Here is a 25,791-nt window from a genome sequence, read left to right on the forward strand (position 1 = left end):
ACTTGGGATCAGTAATGTTAGAGGTTGAGCAAGAGCCTACAGGAAAAATGACTTCTATTGGAGCAAGAAGTTTCCTCCAAGAAGCCCATTAGAGGAATCAGACCCCAATTTCAAGTGGAAAACTGCACTGCACACTACAAAATGACTTTTGCATAGATGTCTGTTTTCTTTTTTACTTCCTTTCAGACAGCCAATGGTTTTTGAAGCCAGCATGTCATACTTATTAAAGGAGTCACTTCTCCTCCCAAGGCAGATATTGCAGTTTGGTTCCCAACTTGGATGACTTACAACAGCACTGCCAGAGATTAGTGTTCTGAACCCAATATCAAGGCTGTATCCAAGTATCTGTCTGCCCAAAATCAAATGTGATGAAATGCCCTCAGAAAATTTTGAACAGTTAGAAACTCGTAGTTCAGATGTCTTGGACACCATGTCTGGATATGAACTGTTGCAGGAGAGACAGACAAAGCCATAAGTATCATGGTCAAGCTGACGGCTTCGCCACAAGCAACAGATGACTAACAAAATGGCCCTTTGGCAATAAATAATGCATTATTATTCTGACAGACAGACAGGAAGAGAGACAGATTGAAACAGTAAGGAGGTATGACAAAAGACAGAGCCTTGTAGTATCACAGTATAAACTGTACAGGGAAAATAAAAAAGGTAAAATGGAGCTGGATTCCCTGTGTATAACACCATTTAAACTCTATTTTATACTGCTTCTTAGGAAATATCCTTTTGTGTACAGTTGTTAAGAATTAAGAATCGATAAAGACTATACTCAAGTATATATTGACAGACAAGAACCACATTTTACTTTCACTTTAGACTTGACTTGATAAAACAAAAAAAGACCTTCAACTCAACTTTAAGTTTAATACCAATAATTTGGACTTGAACTTTCTGACTTGAAAATACTTGATACCTTCCCCCAAGCACAATGATTATAAAGTAGGCTATGTTATTTAAAAGTGCCATGAATCAATTCATATTGATTAAGTAAGTGAGTAACTTTATTCTATAACCTATTTATTGTTTTTTTTTTTTACATGCATCTTTTTATTTCATGTAGACATAACAACATACAATACAGAAAATGTCTTTAAAGTTTCTAAAGTTATAGACATTGTTACAGTATGAGAAACATCCAAAATTCACTCCATTGTGGTACTGGTTAATAGTGCTATGCCAGCACTACTTTCTTTTATAATTAAGTTCAGTCGCACATATACTCTGTGTAAATTTAATAAATTATCACTCTGTTGTCACAATGGCATTAAATTTGGTGTAGAGTGCATTATGTCTTGTTTAGGACTTGAAACTCAAAGTCCAGGACTTGGGACTTGAGAGCAAAGGCTTGAGGCTTACTTGTGATTTGGTCCCACCTCTGTTATTTACTTCATAGGCATTTGTAGTCCATGTTTAATTAATTAATAATTCATAATATATTAACTAATGTCTTCTGAAAAGCCTGTAGTTTGCACAGAATTACTAGAATTTGAACGTTGTTTGGCCATGTGTTGAATGACAGCTGTCAAAGGCACAATTATATAATTTTGTTCTTTTACACTGTATAGGTTTTTGTGGTAAAATAAGACAATCCTGATGCAGACTATGAGTTGCTGTCAGCCAACTCTCAGTGTCCTGGGCTGAGATCTGTGTCACAGCCTCTTTAAAAATCAATACGTTGGGGAATTTATGATTCAAATGATTTACTTGTCATGCTGTAAAAAAGCCCATCAATTGTTTAAATACTGCTTTCACAATGGAAAAAAAACATGCATCTTGTATTTCATGAGCTTTTAATGAATAATCAGTGATTAATCAAGGACCAGTGAAATTTGAGTAAAATTTGAACAATGCTCTTTCATGGGTTAATGCACAGGTTAATAGTGAAACAACAGTGTGTGGAGGAAGCAAAAATAGCTCAGTGTTCCTTTTAAACAGAGCTGTGTGGTGCATCTAAGAGTCTCTGCTCATTTTGCTGGTAAATTAACTCCAAATGAGGCGGCCCCTCAGAGAATGAGTATAGAGGATGAGGAGCGTTAGCAGCCGCAGGAGGAGATGAAAACGAGCAGGAGTTTTTAATCTATAAAGTGATTTCTACGGTGAACAGCTGCATTAAGGCAGTTTTTATTTCCGCATCTGAGGTGTTGCTTTCGAAACTGAATTAGACTTATTGATCAATCTAATTTGAGTACTGAAATCTAATTCAATTCAAATCTCAGGCTGAGAATTAATAAGGCATTGTAACCTGCAAGGTGTTATTGTTAGCAAGAACTCATTGACATGGAATTACAAGAGCTAATGAGCTAAACCCTCACCAATAAGAAAGAGATTGCAAGATATTGTACTGAGTAACACTCAAAGCTCTGTAGTTGCTTTCAAAGCCCATGACATCTCAGAAAGGTTGGTGGTTTCACTGGCTTCATAGAGTATGCACATTTAGCATCTATAGCACAAATCAGATGCATCCTCAAGAGACTGCATGTACACAGTGGCATGATTAAATAATGTTAAAATTATGCTAAAGTATTTCATGTTTTTTTCATTTACCAGCATCTTTATTTTATTTGCCATAAAACAATGTAGAAAAAAACATAACAGACATTCTGTCAGTTCTATTTTCATTTCTTCTTCATCTCTTTTAGCATAGCTATTTTTCAGCTCCTGTGCAGATAAATAACTTATGTTTTGCCATTCAGATGCGTCAGATCATCCTTTAGAAGTATCTAATCCTCCTTAACGCAGATCAAACTCAGATTAGTAAACAGACAGAGCAGGTTTACTGAAATGAAGGAACACAGCGGGTGTGTTTGCTCACAGCTTTTGCCATCAAACACACCAAGGAAACAGCAACCTGCAGGCTGTACTTCCTGCAGTCTCCCAGGTGGTGAAAATCATCCAGATCCTCTGTTGTGTATCACAGCCCTTCCATTCAATTCTTGTCTCTGGTACCAGCCAACTCTGAGCCATGTTTTCACATGGCTATGTTTTTATTTGAACTTTCCTGTCAATTCTTCTGGTGACAAGTCAACCTTTTGCAAAGTGTGTGATGCACATATCTAAAACACCTGCAACTAATGTACCTAAAACACAAGAGAAAGGAGGCAGTAACCACTTTATCTGTATGTATGTTTGTCATTCATTCACCCGGAGGTGTGAATCCAACTGAGACTTTCTTTGATGTTATGTCCAGCAGGGAAGTGAATCAGGAGATGAGCAGGGCTGCTGCAACACATTGGAACAGAAACAGGATGGGAGCCTCGTTTTACAGTTTATTTTATCTGCACAACTGACTAAAACACTGGGGTATAAAAAAATAAAAAATGCAAGAAGACAAGAACGAAGCAATAAGTTATTGATGTTAAACTGCTAAATTTTATATGTGAATACCGGGGAGTTTGGCTGAGGAAGAGATGGGATCAATGAAAGATTACACTGGCCTAGCTGACATGTTACAGGCCTGTAACAGTAACATCCTGTCCCTTGATGGTCATTCAAATATGATAATGTCACACTTACTTTACTTTAGAACACCTTATCTTCAGTATATTCTCTTTAAACACAGTTTGCGATGTCAGCATCCTCGGTTTCAAAATGTAAAGATCTGGGTGAAGCTACCTCAGAGGTGTGTGTGAGGGCAGTGCATGTGCACAACTCCAAACTGCACTAGTGAAGAGTCTAATGGAAGGCTGTAGTAGCTTTGGATGCACCTGTACTCTATAAATATCGAAAAGGTCAAGCTGGAAAAAAAAGACCATTTCTAAAAGTGCAAATCCATCTCAAGCTATGCACTCGTGTCCAAACCACTGTGGTTTAGACCAGTTAGTGTTCTTTTGAGGAACGACTGGCAGCTATGGCATGAGCTGTGATGTGGTTTAACGCTGGGTGTGTGTGAGACGCGTATGATAAGTGACTGCTCGAAAACTACAATGGTGGCTTCTAAAGATGTTTTTGTAGATGCTGCTAGCATCAGTTATTTCAGAACTGAAAAGTATTTTTCATTGAAAGAAGAGAAAAGAACTGCACTGAAGGTTTTTCTCAGTGGAAACATTTTTGTATATGGTTTGTTGATCTGATTGTTTGAAGTTTGCTTGTGATAAATGGTAATATATGCTAACAACACATTATATACTGTGTTATTACATAATGTGTTGTTACAGCGAGTTCCTAGATGGTTTTGTGCAACAAACCATCTACTGCAATCAGGTTACCATTTATGGTATACCATGGGCTGCAGAAATAAAACACTCAAGGGTTCATTGACAGTAGACACTGTTGCATACGCTAACTGTACTAGCTGCTGCCACTTGCTAGTTAGCGCTCCTATTGGGATGGGGGGAGTTATTAGCGTAGGAGCAGGGTACCCAGCGGAGAATACTGCTAAGGAGCGGTGCCGGAATGAGTGACAGAACCAGAGAGGAGCAAACCAACAGAGGCCAGCTGATTTACAGCGGCTATGAACAGGATTATGAGTCTGTGGGGAAAACACAGCGGGTTCAGACAGTTACAGGAGAGGCATCAAACGGACGAAGAGGAGCAGGTTTGTAGCGAGTTAATTTGTAAGTAACTAATAACATAATACATCCTCCATCATATTGATAAGTCCTCCAGTATTTGTTTTTGTGAAGTTGGCAGTTATTTATTCCGTGTTTTGAATGAGACTTGTGTGATGATTGTGTTGAAATAAATTAACTAAACATTCAAATGCTGGTTGCTCTGACACGTTCAAAATCATAACCACTTTTTCTGTTATTGTTCAACAAGTGGCTGTTAAAATCTACATATTTAAATACTTACATTAATGTTGACTATTGGCTTTATTTAACGACTACTAGTCGACTAGGAAAATCTTTAGTTGTGGGCACCCCTAGATCTAACTGTGTTGGCCCAGTAATAAAAGTATCAAGTAACGATGCCGTCCAAAGTCCACTTCTTTCTATGTGGAAAGGGATGTATATTCGTCGTAAATTGACCCACCTCCTTCTTACCCTGGCTATTTCCAGATGATCGTCACTGTGAATGATGTATGTGCAGAGTTTGACTCTAGAAGGATGTTTTCACTTCATCTACTGAAGGTGGAAAGTTTCTCTGTGCTCATTGACAATCTCATTTTAAGGGACGGGGCCTAATAGAAATGATTTTTGACATCACAAATAGTTTGAAAGTGAATCCTGGTCCAGTATGCAACTTCTACAAGTGTGATGTACAAACTTGAAGCCACCAGCTCACATCCACTGAGAATGGACTGAATCAGATCTTGTGTCCTGCAGGAAAACTTTAGAAATGAAAAAATTGCATATTCATAGATTCTGTCATTTTTAATGAGGTAGAAGAAGTAAATTAAGGATTTTAATGTGGAAATTAAACTTTTTTGTGGAACACATCAGACACACCATATTATTACAAGGAGACATTTGTATATTAATATATGTCTAGAGGGGACCTTTAACCAAAAATCATTACAGACTCACCTTCTCTCCGGTTCAGCTTGGCAAAGCCTGGCCCATGGCTGCCAGACAACTGGGAGGAGCTTCTGAAGGACGATGGCAGTAGATTGGATACCAGCGGACTGTGACACACTTCTGTGAACCACAGAACAGAAAGAACAGACCATTTAAAATCACAACATAATTAGGAGAAAACAAGTTACCCCTGGCCAAGCACCGTTGTGGTCCTTCCTTCCATCCTCAGTCGTCTTACAGTAAGAATGCCCTCTTCGATTTCAGTGCTGAAAATGTCAATATCTAAGATTTATGGAGCCTAATCCTCAATTATGAGGCCTTGTATCAGCCTTGTGTAAACATCTTTTTGACTATAATGAGACGCTGCTCGATAAAAAATGCATTGTGTCCTAACTGCCTGACAGATCATACACATTAGACAAACTGGCCACTGAGTGGATCAGTGATGATAGAACAATCTTGTACCCTGTACACTCTGATGGTCACAGACTTTGATACTGCGTGCTGTAACACAATACACATTAGCATTTTTTACCTGACTGACAGACATAGGCTTTATTCCTGATACCTGACAGTACATTATAACATATTTTGTTCATTTTGTTTGCTTTGTAAAGTTAATTTGTATTACATTTAAAATTTTGGTGAACAAGATAAGTACTTAAACAAGTTTCATGGTCAGTTCATACTTGTAGGCTACACAGACATTAATACACTTAGGAGCATTCATGTTTGATTCAATTAATTAAATTAGTAAAATGTTTTGAATACACCGTTCTGAAAATGTAAATGACCTGGTGGAGCCTTCTGTTGAATTCCCCCTTCTGCTAATGGATGTTTCCTCTGTCGCTGAGAGCCAAATATCTCCGAGAGCTGAGATATCTCTTGGTGAGATTATATTAATGAAGGATCTTGAGCTGTCTTTACTTTGTTTAGTTGAGATTTAATCAGACTTGGCCTCACTGCTTTCATATTGGATTTTTGCCCGTTAAGGGAATTTACACAGAGAGTTTGACTTTGGTCTCTCTTTCATGGGCCTTTGGTTTCATCTCACTTTTGTTAATTGTTGTCTGTTGTTTGCACAATGCTACATTGCTACAGAAACTTAGCCATGCACCCTAACATTAAGATTATCATGAGTTAAAAAAGTATTCACTGAAAATGAAAACTTAGCCATTCACATATACAGGATTTAAAAAGTAAAAATTCTTGTTAACAATCTGTTGTAAATATTTTATGGTATTTAAAAGTTTACACGACACCCTCATGAATTATTTTGACAGTGAAAAAATAAAAGACAATGCTATAAAAACACACAAAAACACTGAGACTGAAATGTGCAACATTTATGCAACAAAAGCTTACACATTTGCAGTTCTGAGTCTGTAGCCTTGTATTTAATATGTTAATATCCCGCTCTGAAAGCTCCATGTCAACATCTGTGCACTTCATCCCCAAATTAAAAAACTGTTGGCAGTTGGTTCAGAGGAACAACTGTGGATACTAAAGAGAATATTTGATTATAAAATGCCAAGCCTATACTTGAAAGATTTTCTTTAGCTGTGTGCAGAAAATTAAAGTTATTGAATGCAGAAAAACATCTTTTAAAGTTTGAATTTTAGGTGTGTGCTAGATTTAGGTTGATCAATTAACAGCCTCTGTAACTGTGACAACTGTTGGTTTTCAATCTGTCTTTGGGATTCCACATTTTTTCCCATGTGCCAAGGTGCCATCTTATACATATTTATCAGCCTCTTAACCTCCAGGTTTTTATTCATCTCCCTGCCTTTGCATTCTTTGGTTGTGAAAATGAGGTGTAGACACTAAATGCAAGACCACGTATAGTAAGGATCCATGACCTGAGAAAAGTTTGAGCTTAACACCATCTCTTCCTGTAAACATAATAAACTTGGGGCGCCTGGATGGCTCACCTGGTGGAGCTGGCACCCCACGTACCAGGGCTGAGTCCATGCTGCAACGGTCCAGGGTTTGGATCCGACCTGCAGCCCTTTGCTGCGTGCCACCCTCTCTCTCCCCCTTTCCGTTCTCTCTTCAGCTGTACTATCGATATAGGCAATAAAAGCCCCCCCAAAATACATTCCAGAGAATTACAGAATTGGTTATTTATTAAAAAAAAAAAAAAACATATTTTAGTTTTGAATTTTTACAATTTTACACATATTTGCCTGTAGCAGGAAGATCCAAAGGGCAAGTTTGTTTTGTCATAACTGACTCAAAGGCTCATGGCAAATAAAGAGAGAGACACCAATAATGCATCTAAATTAACATATTTATTTACAAAAACATAAAATAAATTGTATAAATATGTCAGTGACTGGATGAGTGGGAAATATGTGCACTTAGTGGTGAAAAATAACAGGCCTTAACAAAGCACACAGATTAAAGTGCAGCTTTTATTGTGACTGGGAACATTGGGCCCAGGTGCTCCCAGTCAGCCCAATGGGAATGGCCCTACTAACCAATTTTGTGTTTTATCTGTGCCTTGCATATAAAAACTGAGCAATTTTCTGCATGGTTATATTAACAACAAAAATATAACCTCTATAGCCCAACACTGAGTACAGCCAACACCCCCATGACTGACCTAATTTTTCTCCTTCAGTGGTTAAAGTTGCTTCAATAATTAATACAACAAACGTACAAATTATTTCACAAGACAAGAAAATGGTCTTTATCACTGTAACAGCCATAAATTATATTTTGACCCAGCAATAATTTTAGAACCTGAAGGGCAAGACCTCCCTCTGGCCCAGTGGTTGAAAGACACAGGGGAGATTGTAGGAGAACATTTCAAAAGTAGTGGAATTATTGCAGTTCATGTGGGAGATGCTGAGGACTTACAAAACTAATTTTCTTCACATGAGTTTGGGTCACTGACTGAAACCAGTGGGGTACAAAGTCACACATTAGCAGGAAGTGGACAAACTGTTGAGTACAAGTTGGACTCCCAACTGCAAAACAACAACCCCGAATGTAGTGAATGAATCCTGTGAAACATTAAAATAATAGATCTCTCTGCCTTACCCTAGAGGCTTTAGGCTTTATAGAGGTCTTCCTTTCAGGGTCTCATTCCTAAATGTTGCAAATGAGAAATTATTATGAATTATTAACTATTTTAATCAGAAGTTGTATATTTGAGTCACTCCTAATGGTTAACAGAGATCTGGCATTTGCAAAGTCAAATAATTTAGTGGTCAGAGTAAGACAGTTATTTTTCCATTAGCCAGGTTTAAAATACAGGTTTTTGTATGTTGAGAGTTCACCAGTCCTTGCTTCGTATGTGTATTATGCCCTATCGAGCATTTCCCATTTATAGTCAAGGATGGATGTAGGTAGGTTGTAAACTCATTGTTACAATGTCATGCTAGCTTATATATGGACATAACTGGACATAATCTAGTAAAATTAATCTTTAAAGGTGAATTTGTATGTGACACTGATCCTTGCATTTCCAAAATGTTTAGTTTGTCATCTATCAGCTCTGGCTTGAACTAACATGACACTTGTAGAAACTGCAGATAGCAATTTTATCGCTAACTGGCTACATGAAATTAGCAGGACATTTCCTGCAGTCTGACTGCTGCACAAATTAAGAGGACAGACACACTCACTTTGGTTATTATTGTATTTGTGACATTAGCATGTATCCAAATCCTGTAGTTTGTTCAAAACAAAACAGGATATAACAGTATAGTCATATTAGAGATGACTACATGTATACGGACAAAGCTTCACTCATAATAAATTATAGTACAATACAGGATTTAATTAAGTATTATTGATCAGCCACATTTGTAAATAAACAACATCTCAACACAAAATTGCACAATATTAAAAGCGTAATACTGTGATACATTTTCTATCCAAAGTCATCAGTCTGCAACTCTATCAGCTATGATGAAGTCACACACTGAAACTCGGAAACATGTCAAACTGATCACCAGTGTTTTGATCACAAAGTCTGAGAAACGTTTGTACTCTCCACTTGACAGCCTTAAACACAGTAACAGCGTGAACTGTCTTACCTTAAAACAGGAATTTCTTCCTGCACTTTCAGTGCAGAAACATTCTTGGGAAAATTAACATTTTCCACCCAGTTTCCATTAGTTTTGTTATTCATGTAGGTAGTTGAAAGCACAAAACAACTCTCCGTGTTCATCTTAGTTATTCAGGTTTGTTTTCTTCCCCCTATGTGCTAGCACATCTCACTGATCACATTGCTCAGTCACCTGCTGTGTATAACCATGTTTGGTTATACTCAGTAGTTGACTTCAGGTCTTGCTGTTGCTTGCACCCAGAATAGTATCCAACACAGACCATGCAGTCCTCTGTGAAACCCACGGGGCTGTTGGTTAGCAGTGTTGGCTCTGTTTAGATTTGTTTTCCTCTGACTTTTTTCAAGCGCACCAACATAGCAGTTTTTCACATTCATGTGCCAGTTCTAGCACACTTTTAACACACTGTTGAGGCATTTTGGAGGCACATAGCGAATTGAGTGTTATGGCTGCTAAAAGAGTGTTAGCTTAACAGCCTGTGGTCTAAACAAAGACATTGTGAATCATTAGTCTTTCACACTTTGTCAGCTCTCACATCCACCTAAAGTGAACTTCACCAATGCCATCTCATGCATCCCCTCATCTCTCCATCTATAGCATCCGCTTTACCAGGTTGCTGAAATAGAACAGTATCTACAACATGATCAAATCAGGCTGATGAGCATCTTCCTCCACTTCAATAACCAACAACAAATAGGATATTTACAGGTTCAGAGCTCCTTAAGGGTCCTGGACACATCTGCATGTCTCACAGTGATGTTACCATTAAGCCATGCATCTCTGAGCACAGTAATCACACAAAGACGTGTTTGACCAAGAAGAGCCAAGGCTGCTCTTCCTTCCAATTAAATTTGCATATTTGTTCTAAAAATGCCAATGATAGACATGGCAGAGTCTGTTTCTATGAAATCTGAAGTAATATATACAGTAATGAAATGAAATGTATTTTCCCTGCCAGTGATGCAGTCATTAAAGTTTAAATGTAATTTAAGGATAAAATAAGAAGGAGAGAGAGCGCTTTAATAGTGCATGCAATGTACATTTACATGACATTTTACATTCCTGGTATTTAGATGTAACTTTTATCCAGAGTGACAGTCCCTGAAAGCACTCTGAGCAAAGCCCTCCAGCTACTCTGAGAAAGATACTGGAGAATTTCCAGATATTGCAGTCTGTATTTTCGAAATGATAGTAATAAATATACAAGGATCTCAGTATCTTTAATTAAGATCATGAAAGCTGTGTAAGCACTGCTGTGGGTGGAAAAACAATAACTAATATGATTAAGCAGTGAATGTTTCCTCCCACTTGAATACGTACATCTTGTGCTGTTATGTGTTATGTTCAGTTCAATTTAATTTCTTCACTTTTTTAAATTAGAAGAGTAGCAGAGCAATGACTTGTTAAGCCTGAAATGCAAGTACTAATTATTTAACTTAGAATTGATGAAGAGAAAACTGAAAACTTGTTACTCAGGGAAAAGTTTTTCGGCACCGCTTTGACTTTTTTTTTTTGAGACATCAATTGGCCGAAAATGATGGGGCACTAATTTGATTTAGAGTGATCTGTGGAACCATATTTCATCAGACTGGTCTGTGTTTTCTACCCTGACCTGTCTGTCTTCTTCCCAGCACGCCTCTCCGGCTGGAGAAGGGAGCCTGTCTCTCAGACAGCTACTGAGCTGTGAGGATCAGCACATCCACAGGCCTGGATGCTGAAAACAATGTTTCCAGCCCTTTATCTGCCAGTCATAAACACATCTGGCACGCTGGTATTTTTTGTGACTCAGGCCTTCTTAAGCTTTTCCAGTCAGAAAATGTAGCTCAATATACTGTTTGTCTAAAATATACAGTGCAGTAGACATAAACAAGCTGTTACTGGAAGTATATTGAGCTATATTTAAAAAGAAAATCATACAATTTGGTATTTTCTAGCAATTGTCAACGCCTGGGCATGCGGACACATGGAAAATATAATGTAATCCAATATAGAAGCAATGACCTTTGTGAAGCGTTGAGGTGTTGTTTTTAAATTGAACTGGGTCAACTTATTCACTTTTAAGGCTGTATCTTGTTTTGGACCACATTTTGTGGTGGTGGTGCTTGCTGTTATAATGTATGACACCTTACTGACACAATAAAACAGAAAGTAAAATCTGTGGATGCTTCTTGCTTGCTAAATAATGTAAAACTGTTTTGCATTATCTGGCGTTAAAAGTGCATTGAGAACAAATATAAGAATTTGCATAATCTGACGTGCAGAATTTAGAAATATGTTTGAATAAAACTCAGAGACCACACAGAAACCAGAGAGAAAGAGTAAAAATGTACAAGCTGAACTTTCTCATTATGTCCCTCTTGATATGTGCTACACAAATCCACTGGGTTTCCCCTGGTGGGAGGGCCTGACCCTCTGCGTGGTGGAGAATTTTAAAGCTGTAAAAGTATCTGCGCTCCATGCAGGAAGGTGTAGGCAACAGCAAAGTTAGAAATCTTTACTTTTGGTGCTGCTCTTGTGCTCACTGCCTCACCAACATATAATTCAATACAAGGGCACTGAAACATATAGTAGCACCTTAACACAAGTAGTGAGGGATTTCTATTTTTTTCAAATTATTCGACTTTTTTTGATTACCAAACGATTGGCAGTCTGTGGCAAATCCCTTTTTGCCAGGTTTAACTTTCATCCTATCAACACACAACTGAGAGCCCTACTGCTGCAGTGTTGGAAAGGTTAGAGAATCTGGCTTGTGAAAAGAAAGTTACAGACTTTAATCGCCGACCTGGCAGGAAAAATACCAGTGACATTGTGCCCTTGCACAAGGCATTTCAAGGGCTTCTGGTGGAGTGATGTGGGAATAAAAGGAAAAAAACTCTATTAGTGCAATGGTGGAAGAGCTTGTCACTGATTAATATTCACTATTTAAAAAACATTAAACTCATTACAACTTTGAATCCAATGCACTATTTGTCTTCAAAATAGCTGGTAGCTACTATTTAATGACATGAAAAAGAACATGATTTTTTTGTCACAGCAGGTGACTTTTTCTCATTTCATACACATCTTCACTTTATGTCATTTGAGCAAAGACAGTACAAAAGTCTCCAGGCTCTTCCATTTAGTCAAATCACAGGATAAAACAACCTTCACCCCATCAATATGAGAATAAAAACATTTTTAAAAATGAGTTGAAAAGGCACATTGAGGCAAAATATGTCAAACACTGCAGTGCACCAACAGAACAACACTACACAATATTCAAGTGAAAACAACAGTATTGTGAGGGCTGCACCTCTTTAACCATGCTGGTCAGGCCAGCTGGTCTCTGTACATCCAGGTTTTGTATAATGCATGCCACATGCACTTATTTAGCCTCCACTGGCACTGCAGTAGCCTAAATTTTACTTAAACACCAAGACAGGCTGTGTCTCTGTGCATGGGTGTGTGTGTGTGTGTGTGTGTGTGTGTGTGGTGCAGGGCAGTGACTTGTGACCGCTTCATTTCACTGCCAACACTGGTGCTGTACACATACTTATTTATGGCTTCATGTTGCAGCCTCTGCCCTGAGGAAACGTGAAAAAATAATCACCTGTCGAAAACTGATAATCAACATCTCCCTTTTCTGTGTTAAGCTATTGATCCCACAGCAGTATTTCACAGGTGGATCAGCGCACAGACTAAGCTACTGATCAGCACTTCTAGAGTTGGCAGGCATTCAGTTTCACACACAAACACATTTCAGAGGAGGCCTGCTGACACGGAGGACTGAACCCAGACTTTTGTTTGAAGGACAGACTCCTAAACTCCATCTTGCTGCCTCTGAGTTCCCCTGCACCAACATTAGAACATGTTCTTAAAAATGAAAACATGCTTCACTTCCAACTTTAAGTCAAATATTGTACAACTGGTGCAATCCCTGAAAATGGATGTGTGCAATGAAAGTATGTCAATCAACATTGGACGTTGCCTTTGGTGAATTGACATTTAAAAAATAAGCCAATAAACACAAACCATGTAAACCATGATACTACTTCAAGAAACAGCCTAATATCCTAATAACAGTATATGCAAGATTCTGGCTGTGGTTTGTGTTACAGTTTGTTTGAGCTCAGCATAACATTTTTATAAATATGCAAAGCTTTGCTTATGCTTATTTAACAACATTTCCCTTTGTGGAGCAACAAGAAATTTGCATGGATGTAATGACAGGGCCACAGTCACTTTTTTAAAAATAGTTATGAAGTACATTTCTGTTTTTGGAGACGTATTAGTATGAAGGTGTTGAAAAATCCTTTGAGCATTTTTATCACGTTTAACCAACTAATTTAACTTCTACTGTCACCACTCAACCCAGAAGGTCAGACTGGATAGTGTTAAGGTTAGTTTTGTTTTTTCTGGTTTGTCATCATTGTTTTAACATTTTTACTGACATGCATGATGTGAAAAATTAATTTGTACAGACAGATACATTTCTCAGTATTGCAGTATGGGAGGGGAGCGTTTGATGCTTAATCATCTCAGTGAGTGCAGTTGCAGCCATGGCTGTCAGAGCTTTGACAGATTTTATGATCATTACAAACAATCCTCTGGTGTTTTCTCCTTAGTATGCATGATACGCAGAAGGATGAGATTCACGGCACAGAACAACTGAAATGGTGGGTTGTGAATAATGTAACAAAATACACCATTATTATCAGTCTACTAGGCCACTGCAGCTAAGAGTTTTTTGAACTTGTAGACTTGTCAGTGGGCTGCTTTTTAATTTTTTTTAACTCTACTGTCTTCTTCCTTTAAAACCTTTGATGAAGCACACTTGTTCAGAAAATGGATACTGAGTATTGGTCAATCCATGTCACTTGCAATCCTATGCCTGGATGCCAAAACTCATATCACTGGCAATGGCACAAGCACTCTTTTTTTTTCTGTCTCAGTCTTGACTTGGACTGAAACCACTTTGGACTCGATCTTGACCCTGTCTCGACTAGTCCTGGTCTTGGACTTATCTTGGACTCAACAATGGTGGTCTTGACTTCAACACTGGTAACTGACCCTGTGCCATAAAATTGAGGTGAAGAGGGAGGAAATTTCAGACATATTTTGCTACTGGAGGAACTGCAGGTGTGCTCTCCTCATTCTTTGCTATCTCTTCCATCTCATTAACTGAGTCATTAAATTGCTTATCAAATACCTTATCTCTGTAGCGTCTTAAAGTTTTGGCTTTGACTCAGGTTCATCCTGCGGTGTTCAATGTCAGCTACAGGCTTTAATACCAATGACATTTCTTCTGCACTCACATTTACCAAGACACTGCATCTGATCTAATTATCCCTTGTGGCAGCCTGGAGTGTAAGAGGGAACAGATGGCGATTTCTGAATGCACCATATCGGCTCTGTTATTCTGAAAAATGTAGAGACAACCCTCAACTGTCATTGGCATCCATTTGAGCAACACAAAGTTAATTCAAAACACAAGACAGTGGCAGTACATGACAAGTCAACCAGGGTATCTGCTGGAAAAATATGAGCAACACTGGCCACAGGGATTTTGTTCATGGATCAAAAGTAGTAAACAGCAGTGTAAATATAACTGATTTTATTTGGGGTGGCCCAAAGAAACATCCGTGATTAATTGACCTTTCTATCTGTTGCTAGCAAGATTTGTATCAAACTGTCCAGTGTAAACACGGCCAATGTGACTGTGTGACTAAAATTCAACTATGTGGTGCAAAGTGACAAAGATGTCTTCTTCTTCATCATTTTTTTATCTTTGTCTTCTTTTTCCTGTTCTTTTTCTTGCTGTTCTTTTTCATTATCTTCATCACTGAAAGTCATCATCATCTTTTCTTTACTGTCAGAATCATCATATTGATTCTCTTTTTCTTTATTTTTAATCATCATAATTTCATGCTGGTCATCATCATCACCTTTATCATCCTTAAAACCATCATCATATTCTTCATACTTGTTCTTTCTTCATCATCATGTATTTATTTTTGCATTTTCTTTCATCATTATCTTCTTTCTTCTTTATCATCTACTTCATCTACTTTTTCTTCATCGTCTTCATTATTATCATCTATTTCTTAATCTTCATTATCATCATCATCATATTCTTCATCTGTTCCAACTCTTTCGTCTTCTTTTACATGATCTTCATCATCTTCTTTATGAACATCATCATTATTATCCTATTGTTCTTTACCATCATTATCTTCTTCTTCTTCAACAGCTTCTTCAACATCTTTCACATCTTCTTCTTAAATGTCTTCTTCTTCTTCAACAGCTTCAACATATTCTTCTTCTTGTTCTTCTTCACTGCTATTATCATCATATCTTTTTCCGATCGGTGAGTCAACAGTAATAACGATTCACCTATAGCTTGAATTATTTTAATGTCACTTTAATACTAATCATTTCACTTGCATCCTTTACTACAAGGTCAGATGCCAATATCAGAACAGCATTTCTGTATCTTTGCAGGGATTCTTTTGCCTTGCTCAAGAAAGCTTCAACAGGTAGGATGCTTTCCACCATGTGGGTTTGAATCCTTAAAGCTGGAGTGCTTTTATTCAACTCACTACTACTTGGACTACACCTGCAACCAGTGTTGCTTTGATTCAGTCCAAACCAGGACCTAGAGTGACAGAGCACCATAACCTTAGCAGAGTTTGACAGATTTTTGGACCAACTACAAGCCATCTGAGGTGATGACAGAGCCATGTGATGAATTAGTGTGTGTTTAGGGAGCCAGAACTCCAAGGGGACTGGCCTTCAGCAAATATCAATGCGTCACAAACTCAGATGGATGGACTGCAGGCCTCAGTTTTATCACTTAACTACTTGTCCCTGGGTTAATAAATCTAGATTCCTGACTGACGTCTACAAGTTTACTCCGATGGCCGCTGCTACCATAATGTAGCCTTGACTTCATCAGATGGCATTCATGGCTCTCTTTCTCTGAACACACATTTTCATAAATGACACTAAAGAAGAAATACGAGAGGGGGTTTCTCCGAAGCTTCCTCTCACTTTTCTCATCTGCGCTGTCACAAACTCTAGTGTCCCATAAATCATAATGGACGGGTGAGGTTTCGCAGGGAAATGCACAACACATCCACACTAATTAGATTATATTCACAGGTTTATGTTTCACTCTCGACATCCAGCTCACTGAAGAACATTAAATTCGGATATTCTTGTTGAAATGGACAGCACGGAGACATTTTCCTTCAGCTCCATTCCCAGAGTTATTAATGTTTATTAAAATAAATCTCAGTCAGGAGTGAAAGAAGAGAACACATCAACATAGACTCTGATGAACCAAACATTAACCTGCATCATCGCTGATTATCACCTGGATGATCAAACTTCACCATCAGACACCATCAGAGTGGGAGTGAATCTGAATGATGATGAATGAAATTAAAATAACTTTTATTATCCTTTAACACACAGTCCCAATATACCCTCACTGTCTCCTCCATCCAATGCAAGCTGATTTCTCCAAGACTGCATGTTTAAGTGAATAATAATGATTATAATAATGTCATCATTTATTGATTTGTCCCTTCCTGCAAGGGGCACCAACCACAGCACAGTGCCGCTGGAGCTGGTGGAGATTTTGAACTGAGCCTGGATTTCTCTACTCTTGCTTGTACATTATGTCTGGGCTCCCACAGTGGTTTCTGTCAGCGGGCTCTTGACCAGGCCACACAATGATGAAGATGTCATGAAATTGTATGAAGTGAGAGCCTGATCTTGAAATGCACTGTGCTCGTTTCATGAAAAGTGAATACTTTTTACTTCATGAAAGGCTCACAGAAACAGGCAGCAGTTTCACATTGAAATGGGGACTTTTGTTAACATGAGCAAAACCTTTATCCTCAGCTGTTGGCTTTGTTGGCTAACATTACAGTAATGTATATAGGTTTTTTTAAGTTATCAACTATGCTTATATTGTTGCACGTCTGCTGCTCTGACACTTCACTTTCAAATGTACAACATTGTTGATCCTGGTTAAACTTCTCAGCAGCTGAAAGCACAGCAGTCTGTTTGCACTGGGCAGCATTCAAGTGGAGTCTCTCTAAATCAGGGGTCAGCAACCGTTACTATCAAAATACTAGAGACTATCATTTAGTCTCTCGCTGAATAACCAGAATCTACAGCCAACAGTTCCTACCTTTAGACAGCTTTGGGACAGAACCACAGTCACAGAAGACAACAGTTCATGCCATGTCTCTCTCAGAATGCAGCACCTACTGACACATTAGTTTTAAAGGTCCAGTGTGTAGGATTTAGTGGCATCTAGTGATGCAGTTGCAGATCGCTTCACCCTCCCCTTCCAAGCATAAAGGAGAAACTACGGTGGCTGCTAAATGTGTTTGGTTCGTTCCTTCTGTGCTACTCTAGATATATGGTGCATCTGTTGATGCGCAATGTTAGGCATCAACATAATGATTTTTATTTTCAGGTAATTATAGACCAATGAAAACATAGTTATAAATACTATATTCCATTTCTGCCAATAGATCCTCCTAACTGTTACACACTGGACCTTCAACTTAAGAATAAATCTCACTGGAGACTGGTGATTGTGAGTGGTGATTCATTCATTATCAGACCACATGCACACAAAGAACACTAACCACATTTGTGGGCATTACGTGCACTCAAACACACAAAACACACACACACACACATCCTTGTCTTTATCGCGCACACACACACACACACACACACATACACACACACTACCGCGGTGCTGCTTAGCATTCCCTTGCCCTCCACACATGTTTTCACATGGCTCGTCGCTTCGTATCTCAGGATACACACACAGACACACACACACACACACACACACAGGCACATATGAATAGACACGCAGGGTCGGGGAGCAGCAGTATTATCTGTCATTAGGCTGCGATTAAAACACACATTGCACTGAGTACAAATCAGCTGAGAGAAGAGATAATCCTTTCAGGACTATGGAGCCTCTGCAACCACACTGGAGAGTCACGGAGAGAGAGAGATAACGAAAAGTCTCTTGCACCTTTTTCCTGTGTCTAAAGTCGTGTGTGAATTTTCTCTGACAGACACAGCAGCCTGGAAATGTACTTTGCTTCATCAGAAGCACTGTCTGTATGTCAGCAGTGAGCAGCACTTCTCCTTATTGCTTGTGCATTTGAGGGAGCATTGTGCATATGAATGGAGAAGATAAGTGGCTGTGCGTTCACAACTGGACTTACTCTGGGTCCCCACAATTTGTTAAATTTTACATGGAAAATTGTATGCCTTTGAATAGCTGAGGCAAACGGTGCATGTGTTTGAATAAAAATGGATAGTGCAATAAACAGCTAACAAGTTGCAAGAGTTTCCTCTATTTTGAACTCTACGATTCGCTGCTTTGCTCTTTGCTATTGGTCAAAGGCATGAATTTGTGTCAGAGTTCACCAAAGTTGAACCCACCATACATGTGGCAATCATGTGGGCGATTCAGGTTGCTTGAGCACCCACTGAACAGCACCCACAGGGAAGGCTGATCAAAAAATGCGACCAAAATCCACATTCTTTGAATGGTAGATATCACATGTTCACAACGATATTCAATATCTTGCAGTAATTAGTACTATATGCACATTTTGAAAAATGTTTTACAATATACTAGAAACAAGTAAAAAGATTTTTCAAATTTTTGTTATCTCACTAACATTTTGACTGTTGTAAGCAATTTAAGTTTAAACAGACAAAAATGCCCCAGTCTGGAACATGCAATGTCCTTGCCTCATTATGTGGAAAGCCTTGTTTTTTTTGTGAATCCTGGAATAGTTCAGTGGTTTAAGAGCTTGCCACTGTACCTCCTTTGGGTCCGAAGGTGGAGTTCATATCCTTCTAAGAGCAGCATTCTGTAGAATTGGTGGCAAAAACGCAGATGCACACAGGTGCTATATTGTAAATAAATAATGGAATAAAAATAAGTAAAACAGATTTTTAGAATGAAAAGAGCAGTAATAATAAGTGAGGACAATATCTGATCTGAATACCTGATTTTATCACAGACAAATGACTGTGCTGGCACCTGCACTCTTTTTTTATTTACAGCGTTCTGCATTCACCTCAGTGCTCTAGTGAGACATCAACCATATCAGCACCATCTCCTCCCTCCACCTGCGCCGCTCAGAGCCTCTGCTGGGTTTCTAGCTCACTCCTACTGAGCTCTCTCTACTCTGCTGTTGCACAACCATAACTTTATTAAATAGCATTTTTATGCTGCAAATTATTTCTTTTCTGAGCCTGGTAATCTCAGACAAATCCCACCGCTAAACTGCAACTGAGCTCTCGCAGAATGCACCTAAAGGCAGTCACACGTGCGGATTGAGCCACTGCTATCTATCAGGAGAAAATTACACAGGGATTGCTTGAATTTGCAGAATTTCTTTAGGTAACGTTGGTCCAGAGGAACACAAATAAATGGTAAACGTCTTATTAGAATTAAAATGTCAACACATATATTTCCTATTCAAGTCATTCCTTTAACATAGAGACCTCCCCAGCGTAAGCATTCATTTGATGAAGAAGGAATGAAAACTGAAAAAAGCAATGGTGACAATCTTAGCACCTTATACCAGATGCTATATAGTTAATTGAATAAGGAGGATTAATTCCTGGTCCGTGTCATTTAACTTAGTAATGTCTTGCTAGGCAGCAAATACCTGTAGGTAAAGGTTACAATGAATGAGCTGCAGTAACTTCACACTGCAGTGAAGGGTTACAGACATTCCATTCACATCCAATTAGCCTCTCAGCTTTCTGACTCTGCTGCTCTCCAGTCCTGTGTCTATTGCAGAGAAATAAACATTTAGAATATATGTAAGTTTCGTCTGTTTCATGTTAATAGTGTTCACAATTTCTTTGCAGAGTGCTGAAAGTTCTAGCTTGAAGCACAAATTCCCCACCTATATTGAAATTTCAGGATGCTAACAATTCCCAGCTCCTCCCCACAACTGCATTATTAATGAGACATGACTTTGCTTTGTGATATATCCTTCTCTCCGGATGTTTCTGTTGAATGTCAGTCTTACCAATAATATTCTTATTGCCCAACAAGAGTACTGGACATACACACATACGGTAGTGTTTTCTTTCTTTTCCTTTTTCAAGAATTCTCTATGAAGAAAACCCAGGTTACTCACAACAGACTTGTCACAGAATGGTCTCTCCAGCCACTCCACCCACCGCTTCCCCTAAATAAGCATTGCTGCTTCAGTGTCGAGCAGGGTCACTGTGACCGGCTGCAGAAACAGAAACATCTGCCCTCTCATGACAGTTTTACCTCTTTTGTTCATTCTGACAAATAGCTTGAGTCAGACCTGGCTTGTGGGTCTAGCTCAGCACTAACACAAAGTCAAATAAAATGTGGAGAGAGATCTGGGCATTGAAGATTATTAAGTGGATGAGTTACTGTATGTTTGCTCTCTAAGAGGGCAAAAAAGTGTTTCAAGACAGCTGCATTTTCTTCTCTTTCAGTTATGGTTTGTGATAGGCACTCTGTTGAGTCCACACCATTTCCTTTAGGGCAAAGAAATCTCTTTATCTTCTTTATTTTACTCTTTCAAAACCCATAATATCAGTGTGTCTCTCTCTCTCCAGCAGCTGTTGTCTGTCAGGGGGAATATAAACCTGGCGTGGTAATATCTACCCTCTACCTGTCTGTCCCCACTCTGCCCACACTGAATCCCTTAGTGGCATTTGATTCCACTTAGATGTTTAATAAATATTATTTGCCCAGGCATGTTGACACAGAATACATTTTAATACAGCATCCACCTCATCATAGACAAACATTTACCCTCTGACACCCACTTTATTAAGTTGTGTTAGCAGCATTGTTACTGGTATGCCAGCGTTTGGCACATTTAAACAGCATGTGAAGTGATCCTGTTGATATTTCCATCAACACAGTGTATGATCAGGATGCCAAATGGACCAAAAATTATGTTATGGGGTTTTTTGAGATTTTTCTTAAAAAATAAATTAAATACATAAATAAAAAACTGTACAGCTTGTATTTCATTCTATTATAAAATCACTGCTAACGATCTGTTAAGTTTAATTTTACCGAGAAATTAGAAACAAATATGATATTTAAAAATCAGAAGAAAAGAGAGAAATTTAAAACAAGTCCTTGAGGGCTTATGAAACATCCCACCACAAAACAGAATTAGAAGAAACATGAAGAAACACCAAGGAATCAAGAAGTTTGTTTTTCTTCTCTATGAACAACACTGGAATGCATTTTGTCTTCAAAACCACTGAGAATAAATAAAATATGAATAATTAAATCACAAAAAACCTCTCTAATAATGATGATGAATGATACAGGCTAAGAATGTATGCAGTCATACTTCAAAGTGCAACTACAGACTTCTGCAGCCGGTGCAGCTCCACTGGAGCAGGTGAGGCTCGAGTGTCTTGCTCACGGGCAACTGTTTAACAGGCTGAGTTAGACAAAAAAGTGTTTTTCCCCACCCACATGCTTCTTACACTGACTCCCACTAACCCCACTGAAGAACGGTGCATGGAAATCCATGCATAGAGCATATGGAAAGGAATGATATGAAGAGATATTGCTGTGCGTGTTAGAAATCTTCGAATTCGGATGCCTTTCAAAAAGGCAACACAACACACATAACTAAAAAGTTTTTACAAAGAGAGCAAATACCTGTAACTCCTACACTTGTTTCTTGCTGCAGAGGTCAAAATAGCTACACTTTTTCAAACATTTGGGATGTAAACTGGTCAGCACTCAGTATCAAATCAACAACCTTACATCTGGTCTCTAATGTCACAAAAATAAACATCTCACTGTACTCACCCCCTCTTGTTGCCCTGTACAAGCTGAAAAGTATCAGGGCGACCTGTATAATAATTCCCTGGACTTCTTTACTCCAGAGATCCATGATGAAGTGGAAGGATACTGCAGAAAAGCCCACCAGTTCTTTACTCCACTCCTCCTCCACACTCTCACACTTTCCAGATCCCTGATGAATCCTGCAGTTCTGTGGCCGTAGCGCTCCACAATATCCGCCTGGCTCCAAGGCGATGACAGCAAGAGGCAAGAGGCTACTTTCTGTTCTGCTGCACTCTGCAGAGTGAGGGGAAGGAACAGAGAGAGGGAAAAAGACACAGGGAGACACACAGAGAGAGAGAGAGAGAGAGAGAGAGAGAGACAGAGAGAGAGACAGGGAGATACAGAGAGAGAGACAGAGTGATACAGGGAGAGAGAGAGCTTTCACTACTGTCACAGCTCCAGTGAAAGGTACTTTAGTCATTAAAAGGACTTTAAGACCCTGTGCAAAACCCACTGCAGGCTACACTATTCTGCTCCGACAATGTTTGAGAAAGAGCCATCTCAGGTCCCATTAGGCTCCGGGCTGCTGCTCACAGTCTGTTTGTCATCATGTAATGCAGCAGTTCAGGTCCGGTGGTCACGGAAGGGATCCCGAGCACAGTGAGTCACTGCAAATCAAATGAAAGCATCCCACGGAGACTAATCTAATTATATGTTTTATTCTTCTTATCTCATACATTAAATTGCAGATTTACATGATTTTAACCCCTTCTGGCAAAGACATCTAGTGAGACTGGTTATGTTTTTTTTTCCTTTTCTTTTTCTTTATTTAAACAAGTAAAACTGATAGAAACCTCCTTTCCAAGACATGGCCAAAATCAGAAAAAACAGTAAAGTGACAAAAAATACAATACATAAAACACAAACAGGCTAAGTCAAAGCACAAACTATATGCAGTTAAGATGAGCATACAATTTCAAAAACCATCCAAATAAATTGGAAACAAAAACATTCACAAAGAGTGCTTTTTCCAACTACTTTAAAATTGACTTGAACCATGCTTTTAGGTTCTTCTGTACCTTGTTTCAAGTTGAAAGTGCAGTGTATTGTTGGTGCAAAGGAGGAAGTCAGGTGACTGACTATTGTTTGTTTCCTGTTTACAACCAATTAGCTGCATCATTCCCTAACCTTAACCAAATGGGGACAAAGGTCTCCTAATCTTCACAAATTTGTAATTTCAACTCAAACCAAGATCTTTTACTGACAGTCGTTTTTGTGCCTAAATCCAACCAAACCCTTAATCATAAAACACATTATTTTTTCACAGTGATTTGTAATAGTTTTGGAAGGAACAGAGAAATGATAGGGGGCCAGTAGGGGCAAATGATTTTGTAATTTAGTCTCGAGGACTTTAACTTAAACTTTTAAGATCAGTGAAACAGTAACTTAACTCCATCCTTATGTTGGGCACCAACATCTGAACATCATGACAGCACAGGCCATACTGGTTTTGATTTCAAATAGGTGTGGAAGGACACAGCCCAAGAAAGGGAGTTGGGGTTTTACCTTCATTACATTAATGTTTAAGAACCGTGAATTTTATGTAACATATAACTAAAGCTGCAGTTGCATTATGTTCTCACTGGAACTGGTCAAATAAAGCAGCGTAGTCAGTACCTGTCTACAGCGTTAAAATATGACACTGTTAGAATTTAGCAACAATAAATATAAAACATCCGTTTAGACTTAGACTTTAGACAAAATACTACTACTAAACTACTTGGTTAGGATTAAGAACAGATTGTAAATGAAGTTATGTACGTGACATAACTTACATACAAAAAGTAATTGTTACTTTTGTTTTCATACAGCACTGACACTAGCACTGACACATTTACAGAATTGTTATTTGTCATGATAAATAAATAAATGAAATAGAAGTCAACATGACTTCTTGGCATTTATGTCCACATTGTTTAGTTATTTGTTAACTATGGATATGGATGTAGTTGTATTTGGGAGCATATATCTAGACTCCCAGTCAGATATAAACATAAGTAAAGCATGAAATAAGAAATATAGTAAAACGTGAAAACACCAATTACGCCTAGAATCATATTACATATTAAATTAAAACTTAAATTAAAGAAAGTTTGTATTTTTAGATAGAAAATATTTAAGAAAGCTGCTTTTTTTCCCAACCTTCCAGCCTTTGTGATTAAACACAAAGACGTTGAAAGGAGGACTGATGAGATATGTATCCTTTGGAAAAGATAGATGTTTTTTTCTACATCTGACACAATCACTTCGCAGTCATTTGAAAACCACCACACAATGAAAAGGTGAGAGATGTAATTTCTTGTCTACATTAGGGTTTTTTCACACAAATACTGTGTAAATATCTCAGTACTGCACCGTGAAGAAAGAGATTATGCTGCAGTCTCTATTACTATTATCACAGTTAATATTACTATTCCTGAATCACGCCACTGTGCTTGTTTTATCTGCCATTATGACTTACCATACAGCCACACAGGGATGTTAGAGTGGCTTTTCAGGAGCAGAGAGGCGGGCGGCATGTGAATGAGGCAGCCTTGTGTGTGAAGAGGGAGCAGTGATATTGATTAATGCTTCCAGCGTCATACTGGAACTATATGTTTTGTTTTAAACATCTTAGAAAGAGTAAAGCAGACATGAGAAGCAAAAATGTGTGTTTTGTGCATTCCACAAAACAGAGAAAAAGTGACACTGAACATACAGTATGCTAATCATGTCTTTCATCTCTGGATTGTGTGCCTACAGTTGGATGGATTGTTAACATTTCAAAAATGTTTCTAGTCAGTAAACTGTGTCTAAGTGATAAGAAGATTATCAGTGCGACTGTAGATTAATAACCAAGCTGACTGTGAATATTTGCAGTGGAAACATTTACTCAGCATTTGTAAATAATTCTGTTCTCTAATTCACTAAATAAATACTAATGTGGAACTGAAACCATCCAGCGGACTCAGACTTCAGTGTTTTTATGTTATTCTGGCTATTTAAGGCTAACATCCTATAGCAATTTAACCTTTTTGCCTTTCTAGTGGCATGGCTATATGGATGTCATTGTCAGTGTGTTGGTTGGTTTCCCACTTTGATCCAAAATGAAATGTCTCGACAACTGTTAGATGAATTACCATGAAATTTGGTATCAACATTCATGGTCCCCAGTGGATGAATTGTAAAAATCATGAACCCTTGACCTTCATTTAGCAACATGATTAGGTCAAAGTTTGTCTGGTTTTAGCATGGTTAACACTGTAAACATCATACTTGATTAAAATCAGTATGTTAGCATTGTCATTGTGAGCATGTTAGCATGCTAATGTTTGCATTTACAGTGGTGTGAAAAAGT

General features: G+C 38.4%; 1 protein-coding gene across 1 annotated transcript in view; it reads right to left on the reverse strand.

Moving 5' to 3' along the window:
- The window catches only part of LOC118329845 (contactin-associated protein-like 4), a 70,760-nt gene extending 48,094 nt beyond the window's left edge, over window positions 1–22,666 (reverse strand). Inside the window, exons 1-2 of the mRNA XM_035664170.1 lie at window positions 22,419–22,666; window positions 5,481–5,591 (exon numbers count right to left, since the gene is read on the reverse strand). Of these exons, the coding sequence (XP_035520063.1) occupies window positions 5,481–5,591; window positions 22,419–22,503 (196 nt within the window). The 5' untranslated portion in view covers window positions 22,504–22,666. The remainder of the gene's footprint in view (window positions 1–5,480; window positions 5,592–22,418) is intronic.
- Between the last annotated feature and the right edge of the window lie 3,125 nt (window positions 22,667–25,791).

Source organism: Morone saxatilis, unplaced genomic scaffold (assembly GCF_004916995.1).
Source record: "Morone saxatilis isolate NCDOM2014 unplaced genomic scaffold, NCSU_SB_2.0 Contig19, whole genome shotgun sequence".
Classification (NCBI taxonomy): domain Eukaryota; kingdom Metazoa; phylum Chordata; class Actinopteri; family Moronidae; genus Morone; species Morone saxatilis.